The sequence below is a fragment of the Filicampus tigris genome, chromosome 8 (genome assembly GCF_054856515.1).
Source record: "Filicampus tigris isolate MCC_2025a chromosome 8, RoL_Ftig_1.0, whole genome shotgun sequence".
Taxonomy (NCBI): domain Eukaryota; kingdom Metazoa; phylum Chordata; class Actinopteri; order Syngnathiformes; family Syngnathidae; genus Filicampus; species Filicampus tigris.
In genome coordinates this window covers 21632558-21643973 of record NC_141224.1, presented here as the reverse complement: position 1 = coordinate 21643973, position 11416 = coordinate 21632558, and the positions used below count along the sequence as shown (strand labels likewise).

The window sequence follows — 11416 nt, the reverse complement described above, 5'->3', positions numbered from 1 at the left end:
GTTATTTGGTGAAATGTATAAAATGCTTTGAAGAGAAGATATTCCTTTAAATCTTTTTCATAATTTCCTTTATTTGTATAAATAAAGGAGAATTATGATTTTCCTTTATTTGTATAAATAAAAGAAATTATGAAAAAGATTTGCTGGAGTTCAAAGTGTTGTGTTGGACCAGAACAACAAACAATTTATCGGATTCAGACTTCTTTGTTATTTACAGCTGCCAGGTCGTAACTGGGACAATTCGAATGTGACGATTCCGATTTCCCAGTTCCACTTTCCACGAATGCAGCATTAGTTTGTGGCACATGGAAACATGTCATACAAATGCTCTGTGTACACGCCCCTCTTCTAACCAATCACATAAGTGTATGGGTGCGTTCGGAATAATGCTACAAGCGCGCAGTGGTTAACTCTGACCGTTCGGAATCTCAGGGCGATGCTCAAATTTGGCGTTCGGTTACCCAGAGTGCACCAAAAACTCAGTACAGTACTAGCCTATCTGGTTGGGGACACGGTGCGCCAGTGCTGGCTACGTTCAGAAATGAATGGGACCGGAGCGCACTCTTCCTCTCCGAACACACCCACTTTCAGAGTAGTACACTGGCGTCAGAGTGTATCTGTCTGAGATGCTTGTTATTGAGTAGGTAGATGGTTCACTCTTGCAACAGTAATTTAATTGAAGACTCTGACATAAATGCATACACATTATTTTTTGAAAACGGATATTTAGTAAACAAATTGAAATCTTATGTTCTGTTACAGCTAAACTGTAAAGCATGCTCTCGTTTAAAGAGCTGGTTGTTTGGAATAGACGATCTTGGTATTGTGGTTCCGTTTGCCCCGGTCACAACAATCATGGCGGCTGCGGCACGGCTTTTCCTTCGAGGCGTACACTCAAAACTTTCTGTCTCCGCTGTATCGACCGTGCCGCAGAGACCTTTTGGACCCGCGTTACTGAAAGTGTCACCGAGCTGCGACCCCCATACGAAAACACAGCGTAGACATGCAGCACACTTTACCTTCCAGCCCGACCTCGTCCCGACACAGTATGGTAAGTTGCTAGCTTAGCTGTTCAGCTAGCTTTTTCCTCTCGCGCTCGTAGCACGAAAGATCAATACATTGCTCGACATAAGCCGTATTATATTACATGCCAGTGTGATATTGTAAAATTACAATTTGATTAGAAAAATTAAAACTTTGACCAAATGTTACTTTAATGTTCGATTCAGATCTAACTTGCACTGGCTGTACAACTTATTTATACATTATGTCCTACCGGCACTTTGATTGATTTGCATTTGATATTTGACATTTTATATGGATGGTTGCAATGTCAAACCACAGCCTAACAAAAGTTGCTGTATAGTCTGGTACACAAGCTGCAAATGACAAAAACTGGAACACCTGAATAACAAATATCCAAAAGTAACATTCTCAAGGTACCTAAATTACAGAGACGAGCATACAGTATTTTCCCAAGCAATGAATGACATTTAGGGCTTTTTCTACAAGCTGTCTGTGTATTGTTGCATGGAGACAAATCCCGGTCTACATGTGCTAACTGCACCAAAACACATAGTGATGGAAAACATTTTTCAATTTAGACTGCCTGCCACGCTACAGGCGCCCACTGTGGTCACCTGTGCTTTGCAAGCAAATTGTGGCTAATACCATTAGCGTATTTTCAGACTATAAGTTGCACTTTATTTCAAAGTTTGGCTGCTCCTGCAATGTATACCCTGAGACTTGCATATGTTAAAATTAGAGCTCAGATTGGCACCCAAAATTCACATTCCTAGTCGTTGACTTTCTATTGGCGTTAGCAAATTCTTTTGGTGTATTACCACCGATGGCCAGAAGGTGGCGATAATGCACCAAAAGTATTTGATAACTAATAACACATTTGAACAACACTGAGTTTCCAAAGGGTTGGAATGAAGCAGTGCACGCTCGGAACATAATTCCGTTAACGGCCACGATTAGGCAACATAGATTTTGGGTGCAAGATGAAGCCCGACTGTTCTTTGGTCTCGTGTTTTTGTAAAGTAGAAAAAAAAAATAGTCACTTATAGACCGAAAAATACGGTACTCTGAGAACGCCCAATCTCATCTGATCTTGGAAAAAGCCGTAACTGTCTGGGGGCCATAAATAGTCAGCCAATTGATCGGATTTGGCCCGGAGGGTTCCGTATCCCTGCGCTATCCAGTTAGAGAACAATACAATACAAATGCCTCTTCTTATACAAATGGGACATAGGACTGCTGTAACGAAGAAGAGGCAATTAACACATCTATTTAACCAGTGTTTCATAACCTCTATTGAGCCACGGCACCAATTTTAGGTAAGAAAAAAAATCTCAGCCCCACAGCCTAAGTAAAATGTCACAATGAGTGAAATGAGTGATCTATTCTCAATTTACTCTTCTTTAATCTACATACACAGTGTGAAGTTTGCCCCTATATTGTTCAAGATGCCGTAAAAGGGAGAGTTTTCTTTCTAAATATGGTACGTTATATATGTTTGAAGATAATTGCCTGTGAACAATGTTGTACTGAATTGTTGAGATATCTTTGGTAACTTGCTAGCCCGGTCTAGCTCACGGACCGGTGGTGGAGTCATCTAAAGCACCTCAACTGCAATTGCATGTGGAAATGATTCCGAATTGATTCGCAAATGTTAACAATGGCTTATTACATGGTAATGCTGTCAGAACACAAACAATTGGAAATTGGAAGCCAGAAGTGCTGCGCATGTTGGGCAGTGCATGGACATTTTCAACAGGAATATTGAATTTATCGAGATCTGACGTGTTATTTAAGTGTTCCCATTTTTAATCATACTTAAAGTAATTAGGACATACACATTTTGCTTATCATCGCTGCACTGCGAAAAACACTTGTCCATTTTTGTATTTTTTTTTTTTTTTTTTTTTTACGTGAATGATGTTTTCGCATGACAGACATCGCATTAACGTGAAAATTAAAAGAAATTCCAAAATTGGACATACGTGTTTTCCACAGGACATCGACGTTATGCAAGTACTATTACTATGAAGTCATTTTTGTATTGTTGTTTTATGTTTTTGTACCCCATTATAGGGCCAACCCAGAAGATGAATTTGTTCCAGTCAATTACAAGTGCATTGGACAACACTCTTTCCAATGATCCCACTGCAGGTATTTTGTTAAAACAAGATGTTTTATTCAAGGTAGAAAAGCTCTCTATACAAGTGACAGCCCATTAGTTTTCATACATAGTATTATAATAGAGTATAGTAATTTTTGCGTAAAACAAGAAGTCAACCAAACGCTTCTGTTCACCTCATAAACATTTAGACAAACCATTAGTGCATATTCTACCATTACATTCAGAAAGCTGAGAATAGAACATGTAATATCCATAGCAGCATGTTTCATTGGGGTAACTTCAAAGATACTTGAAATTCCAAATAATGGCACAGCTTGTCAGATGTGATCTAAATACGATAATAGCATATTAACATCTTCTCTGACAGCGTATAAATTACTCATTTAGAAGGTGTGTGCACATTTCTCAACAAGTACAGTACACACAATTTCTAAAAGAATCGCCATCTCACGTGCTTCTGATTCTTAGAATCATCAAATGTTTGAGTCAGGGGTCAGGGTCAAAATTGTTTGGAAACTACTAGTTGATGTACAGATGAACTAAGTTGTTGAATGCTACTGATTCAGAAATTGCTTGTTTTATTTTTTAATTTGTTTTTTTGTGACACTTATTCCAAAACGATGCCTTCTTCACTAAAGGAAAAAAAAAAAAAAAACGACTTATTTTCGTTAAATCTGTGCCCATTTCTCTTTGTCAATGTAATTTAAACTCCAGTCTGTTTTTGATTTTTATTACACTGTTGAGTGTTTTTTTTTTTTAAATCATCCCCGTGTGTAGGGAAGTGTAACTGCGCTATGTTTATTCACAGTCATCTTTGGGGAAGATGTGGCCTTTGGAGGAGTGTTTCGATGCACAGTGGGTTTGAGAGACAAATATGGTAAGTGTAAACCTGCTCGCTACGATCCATTTCTTCACCATCTAAAATGAAGCCCCTTGTCGTCAGCAGCTTTTTATCTGCCTTGTTTTACCACAAGGTGGCAGCAGAGTATTTAAGATCCCAACAAGCTCTATTTCTGCGGCTCCAGTAAGAGTTCACTGTTCACCTAGAGGACCAAAAGGACCCTTTGGCAAATATTTCTTCATTGTAGCCCTAGAGAGCGAATATGTGATCATTCTTCATGAACAATACAAATGTAATTGTTGGCATAGGTAAAGCCGACCGTATGTACCTGATAACTTTTTCTATGTGGTATTAAAATTACTGCTTGCATTCATTACGTTATCGGTCCTATACACATCCTGGGGATGATTACATTTATTTTGTTTTCTGTACTGCTCGCAACTGGTATGTCAAAGAAGTACTCAGGCATAATCAATGTTAGCAGTGAATGAAACACTATAATCTTAACCACTTTAATTGGCACAGTATCATAATTTCAATTGCATCTTCGAAACCAAAATGGGAGCAAGTTATCGTGACTTGCACGCTCCGCTTATGTGTGTGCCTGCTCCTGTGAGTTGAATGTCAGCTGTGGAAAAGGTCTGCAGTACTATGAAATGGATAAAGGCGGTTAAAGTGATTTCTTTTTGGATGCTGACATATAGTATCTTCGGCATTTAAAACAGTAGAATAATGACAATGAGGCAAAATGTGCAAGTATTACCAGGAACCCAAAAAATGGATACCAGTGTGATACCCATTCCGGTTATCTAGTTCTGATATACTGTTTATGGTATTTGTCGACGTGTGCAATTGAAGGTGTTTAAGGGACAGGACGGATGAGCAGAGAAGAAGCAGTAATCGTTATGCCTTTGACTGAACTTGTCACTAGACTGTTGCATTGCACGTTTCTACAGCAACTGTTGAAACAAGCTTGAGGCCTGTCAATCAACAGTTAGTACAGCTGTAGATGTGACATGAAGGACTCAGTTTAGCTCAAATGTCCAGTCACTTGCGCCTCGCGAATTCTACGTGCATCACTAAAACAGGTGCTTTTGGAATTTGGTTGTGTTTTTATATATGGCACAAACCCTGTCAAATGTGGTATAAAACACTAGCAATTGTAAAATTGCAGTTAAGTATATATTTTTTTCCGGATATTATTGTTCTAACAAGAAACCCATGAAAGTAGTATGGTGGATCCCTTTCAGCTCTTACTCGATAAGCAGAAAGAACTTATCACATGGCAATAACATCATAAAGGGTCACATGCACAACAGTGGACTTCATGGGTGTTTCTTTCCTTTTCATTTTTAGCTTGAATTTTTTTTTTTGCTATTGTTTAAAACCTAACCCCAAATTCCTTCTCCAAATAGCAACACTTGTGCTGATTTATACTATTGGCTTATGTGATGATATGCATAGAAGCGTAGTCTAAAACCATTCTCTACTATCTTCCACCTATTATCAGTTGGTTTTTGGTGCGTTTGCCTTGTTGTTGTTGTAGTTTTTTGTTTTGTTTTGTTTTTTGATAATGTGGAGTCTCAAATCAATCGCAGTAGCTGGCTTTGCCTTTGTTTTCATTGACGTCAGAAATGTTGACCTTTCGGAGAGGGATCATTATTTTCCATCTCATCCTTGTGTACAGTGACGAGCACAAAGCTGTTTTTATCCCTCTCACTACTGAAAGGGAAGGAGCACACCTATACCACCTGCAGCAAGTATACAGAAAAGAGGTTAATGCAGGGCGAGCACTTTATGAATGGCTTTTATGATCTTTTCATCACAGCTCTCCACCACCACCTTTTTGGATCGCTTTCCCCCACCAAAAATATACTATTACTGTAAATATACTGCTTCTACTCCATACTACATGTTGTCTCTATGTTTCATAGGTATCTGACCAAACGTTGAATTAAAATTTGAGTGACTGATTTCTCTGAAAGACATTTAGCATGAAAGTATGCAATCAAATATCTACCCACTTCTTTAATTGAAACAAAGACCAATTACAGAGTGCCTTGAGATACGAGTGACCTGACTTGAGAGCTTTCTGATGGTTGCTTTGCTTTGACTTCGAGTGTAGTCTTGCAATATATTATATAATGTTGCAATATATATGGTGGCAGGCGACTAACTCACTTCACAATAAGCAGGCGTTTGGCTGATATAATTAGTAAATTTACTTCAGAAAGAGACTTTAATCTGTATATTGCCACTCTCAGCTGAAGATCACTGTCAAACAAAACAAAGAGAATTACGTGGAATTTAAAACAACCACATAGCCTCCACAATTATACAAGGGCAAACTCCATAGGCACACAGGCTAACAATTAGCACGTACGTGGGGGTGTTGTTAGCCTTTAAGCAATGAATGTCTGAACACAAATCTTGCAGCAGGTTACACATGCAGACAGGATAACAACATTCACAAGCATAATCTCTGTACTCTACAATGAACGATCAATGCCGCTGTACTGAGAAGCTAAGAGAGGAGCTGAATCTCCAGAATAATATATCCGTATGTCTGTCTTATACTGCCCCCACGTAGACAAGCCATGCACACCAGAATGAGCAGCACAATGTGCATTGCAGGACAAACTTTGGCAAAACCTGTTGATTTCTGTTTAATTCTACATGACAATGGTATTACTTAATATTTTTGTAAAATATTATTGTATATCTTTTTTTCATTAAAACATTCAATTTTTGGGGGTATCTGGCACTGGTTAGTGACATTTCCATTCATTTCAGTGGGGAAAAATGATTTCAGTGTTCTGAGTTACAACTGTGGTCAAGGAACGAATTAAACTCATATCTCAAGGCACCACTGTATCTTTGATTGGAACTTGGCTGAGCACTATTATGTACATGGATGGCGGAGAAATGCTGAATCAGCTATGCACCTTTCTACATAAGGAAAATCTCCCAGTTAGATAAGAGTTTAGCATTATGGCAGATAACTTTTTACATCCCAAGTCAACGTATCATCATACTGTAGGAGATGAAAAGAAATATTTTGGTTTTGGTTCACTTGAAGAAAGGAACTCACAATTTTCTTTCAAGGATAGTGAATGCATCCATTTGCTACGTCTGTCTAAATTGATAAAGCTGTTTTGATATTTTCCTTTGCAAGAAAAGGCTAGCACCCAAAAAAATGCTTTCCCTTCTGAGACAGGGGCTTCAGTCAAGCTAAGGTGGCTTATGAACGGTTCCAAGTATGAGTCAATTTTGGCCCAAATCTTTAAGATGTCTGCTAGAAAGCTGAAACCAAATAGGAATTTCACCTTTGAGCATGACAATGACCCCAAGCATACAGGTACATCCAAATCAACAAATTGTTTAACCAGAAGAGTGTTACACATCAGCCAAAAGCAGCAAATGTAGGATTTGAGGTGGGATCCATTGTGATTCACACATACAGAGCATTCTGTTTACCAAACATATTGTTTTGGACTGTAGGAAGAAGCCAGATCACCTGGAGAGAACTTGGCTGAGCACAGGGAGAGAATGTTTTACTCCACACTATGCCTTGAACCCAGAGTCTTCTTGCTGCCAGGCAACAGGGCTAACCATGCATGCATTAACAAAGCTCTCTCTTTCGATCTCTCTCTCGATCTCTCTCTCTCTCTCTCTCTGGAATTGGAAACATATGTTGTCATCATCCATATTAAAACTTTCAATATCGTCAACCAATTACACTGACCAAGAGCACATTTTAATGGCTTTGTGTCCCTAAACAAACTTTTTACACCTAGCAAATTAGGTTGTGATGATATTTTCGTTTTTTGGTTTTAGGTTTGACCTATAAAAGCTTGCACAATACAGATTTTACCATGCATTGTAATTGCATACTATGATGTTTCACAATAAAAAAATCCACCTGTTGCTGAATCTAACCTAAATATATTATTATATTATGTATGATATAATTACTGTTATTATATTCCGTCCATCCATTACCGATACCGCTTATCATTATTGTTATTATTATGAAAAACCTGATTAGAAAAAAAAGGGAATCAAAAAAACTTTACCTGCATCTCCTATTAATGAATTGATTAAAACAATTGTTGGCCTGTGTTATTACCTCTAAGTACAAAGGTGACAAAGTTGTAGTGTGGCTGTGTCAATGTTTCGATAAATTGTCAAATATATCAAATTTAAGTCACTGTTGAAAAAAACCTTTTATATTGAATCAGATTTATCAATGTGCCATTGTTTATTTCAGCATAACACAGGTCAAATATAATTTTTCAATGCCACTTTTCTATGTATGGCCACAATGTTTCTGATCTGGTGCAGGAGCTGACTGATGTTAATACCTTGACGACACACGTGCTTTACGGTCACCTTCACATGAGGTTGACTCGTACTATGATTAGCGAGCTCACTTTGCTCATTGAATTTTTCTTTCTGGATTCCGATGCTCTTCTAGTTAATCGAATTTAATGAGTAATACTGGTGAGAAGGACATTTTAAGCCACCATACACATAGAAAGTAAAGAGTAAGCAAAAATAACATTCTTAATCCAAATTTAGAGTACACATTCTTCTGGCTCCATTTTGATTACAGGGTGGGGAAAAGGAAAATGGAATCGCTGGCAAAAATAGGATCTGTTTTTTTCATCTGATTTTAAAACAATACATTTAAAGGAATCCGAAGGGTATCATACAGGGAGCTTAATAGCAAATGAACATTTTTCACATTGTTTAGATTTTTGTCTGTACCTAAGCAGTACCTAGAGGTTATTGGGAAAAAAAATAAAAATTGAATCACCGATTCATGCATATTTCATACACACCGTAACTCAATATGCTTCAGATATTGTAATTAAAAGTGCAACATTTAAAAGCAGATACAGAGTTATACACTTAAAAGCAAAGTAAAGAAATTAAAAATTGCTTACAAAAAATGCTAAAGGTGTGTTCAGTGCAAAAACAAGTCTGTCCTCTGTCAAGTCAGGAATGGGTTGAATATACAGTAAAATAATGTAATAGTATTGTACACCCTTATACCGACTACTACGATTCTGCTTCTATTGTTGCTTCTATCAACCAGTGATTTTTATTTTTGCAGGTTGCCAATAATCATGTTTTTCTTTTAATGCCACCCCAGGTAAGGATCGAGTCTTCAACACTCCACTTTGTGAGCAGGGGATTGTGGGATTTGGTATTGGTGTAGCTGTCGCAGGAGCCACAGCGATTGCCGAGATCCAGTTTGCAGACTACATCTATCCTGCTTTTGACCAGGTAATAATTATAAATGATTAAGAAATAATGAAGCCAAGTATACATTCTGAGGATAACTCAGGAGCCTCCCTTTCCATTTAAAGAACGTTTAGAGTGAATTCAGAGATTCTGTATATTTCTAAATACATTTTATATTTTTGAAGATGATGTCTGAAATGTGCAAAAATGGAGAACTATGTAATACTCAGTTGTAGAGATATAGGGCCCTATTTTCGTTCCCAGCGCAAGTCTAACTCAAAGCGCAGTCTGACTGTGCATGGATGGAGTTTTCTTTCTTTTGGTATTTTGCAAGGCTTTGCACTAGTAGAATTGGGCATAATGGGGAATTTGCACCACTGTGCGCTGTTGTGAGATGGAACAAGCCTTTTCCCGGCCAGACGTGGCAGCATCCCTCATTTGCATTAAAATCAGGGCGGTCAGAGTGCAGTATGTCCGAGTATGCCATGCTTAACATACGGAAACAGAAATTAACTCGCTGGAGTCTTGTGCATGAAATCGGCAGGTCAACTGCAAGATCTCCCCTTGGGAATGATGTAGTGGGCTGTGCAGGTGACGTTGGAGACCACCTTGTACCTGCCCGACCCTTGTGTGAAGTGATAATCATTCGATTGATAAGCGGGCAAGATCCAGTCACGTGACTCTGTTCGCACTGCAGCCGAGCTATGTTTCAAATATGGAGGAGTGTCCAACGGGGAATCTTAGCGAGGCGCGAGTCCACGTCATCCGTAGTCTGTAAATGGTTTGGAGTTGACAAGACTGACGTCGGTGGGAATAGCATTGTTAGATGTGCCAAAATGGTCACCGTGAAGAGCAATTCTGTTCCACCACGAGCCATATGGATTACGAGGAAAACTTGGCGACCGCGCAAGCACGCTAAACAGAAGCACAGTAAACACACACACTCAGAAAAGTTGAGCCAACAAACACAAATGCACACACAGACACAGTACTTTAGTAAGCAAATCAAACGTGACAGCCTGGATGTTCGGTTAACATTCGATTTACACGCTTGTAGTCCGCATCATTCAACTTTATTCCGAATACGGTGGCCAATGTATGAGAATGGGTGGTCCTGACGACGTCTTTTAAATGACATAAACATTCCCAAAATCTATGTATGTCTAGACATAATTTTTAGTTCTTCATTGTTAAATATTGCCGTAGAATATCATTATGTTTTGCAGAAGCTGTATTAAGTAATTTAAAATATAAACAAGAGCTATTTTTCACAAACACTGTCCATCCATAATTTTTCTGCGAAGCAAGTGCAGATTTAATATATTTTTTTGTAGATTATCGTCAAATTAGCGTTAACGAGTTAGTTTTTATTAAATATAGATTTTTTTAAATTCTCATTTTTTAGCCCATATTGCCCACCCCTACATGCAACACACTTTGAAATTCAAACTTGAAGATCTTTATGTGCATCAGCGGTCATCTGGCACAATTGCAACATGCAGTTACTGTAGCTTGCTTACATCCCGGAAATACATCCCTCCTTCAGATAGTCCACTGGCGTGGCTGCTTTAGAGTGTATCATTGCCAGCTGTGAGTGCACGCATGTTATACAGAGAATGACAGAAAAGTGAGGAGAGGGTATTTATTTTATTCTATTCTATTCTATTCTATTCAAGTCTAACTTGACAACCAGCATGTGGACTGAGGCTTCAGGCTGGTGTTGCTGCTCTAGCACATCTTGCTTTTGGCCCTGTGTGTGCGCACGTCATGCAGAGAAAGAATGAGGAGGAGGGGGGGATTAAGAAAAAGTGTGACTTGGCAGACAGCCTATGGACAAGGCTTTGCGCAGGCGTGCGCTGACGTCACAAAGAGAAGAAAGAAGAGTAGGGGCAAAAAGAAAAATTCTGAAGTGACAGCCGGCTTGTGGACCGAGGTTTCACGCTGGCATGTCTGAATGCTACTCGACGACCTTTTGGGATGCCTTCCAGCCACAGGAGTTTTTAAGCAGATATATTTTTGGGGCTCAAACATGTAGTTATGTTATGTTAGGCATATGAAAGCTTCTAGAGTATGTAGGATCCCTTTTTCTCTCTCTGCCCTTCTACCTATCTATCGATCTCGATATCTCCATATAGATATATCAATATCAGAGCTGGGCAGTCCGTCCCTGGGCCAGA

At 38.8% G+C, this 11416-nt stretch overlaps 1 protein-coding gene across 1 annotated transcript in view; it reads left to right on the top strand.

Annotated features, from left to right (window-relative positions):
* The first annotated feature begins 397 nt into the window (after positions 1-397).
* bckdhb (branched chain keto acid dehydrogenase E1 subunit beta) overlaps positions 398-11416 on the top strand; it is a 58297-nt gene continuing 47278 nt past the window's right edge. Inside the window, exons 1-4 of the mRNA XM_086038325.1 lie at positions 398-1051; positions 3100-3177; positions 3957-4025; positions 9148-9281. Coding sequence (XP_085894451.1) covers positions 649-1051; positions 3100-3177; positions 3957-4025; positions 9148-9281 — 684 coding nt within the window. The 5' untranslated portion in view covers positions 398-648. The remainder of the gene's footprint in view (positions 1052-3099; positions 3178-3956; positions 4026-9147; positions 9282-11416) is intronic.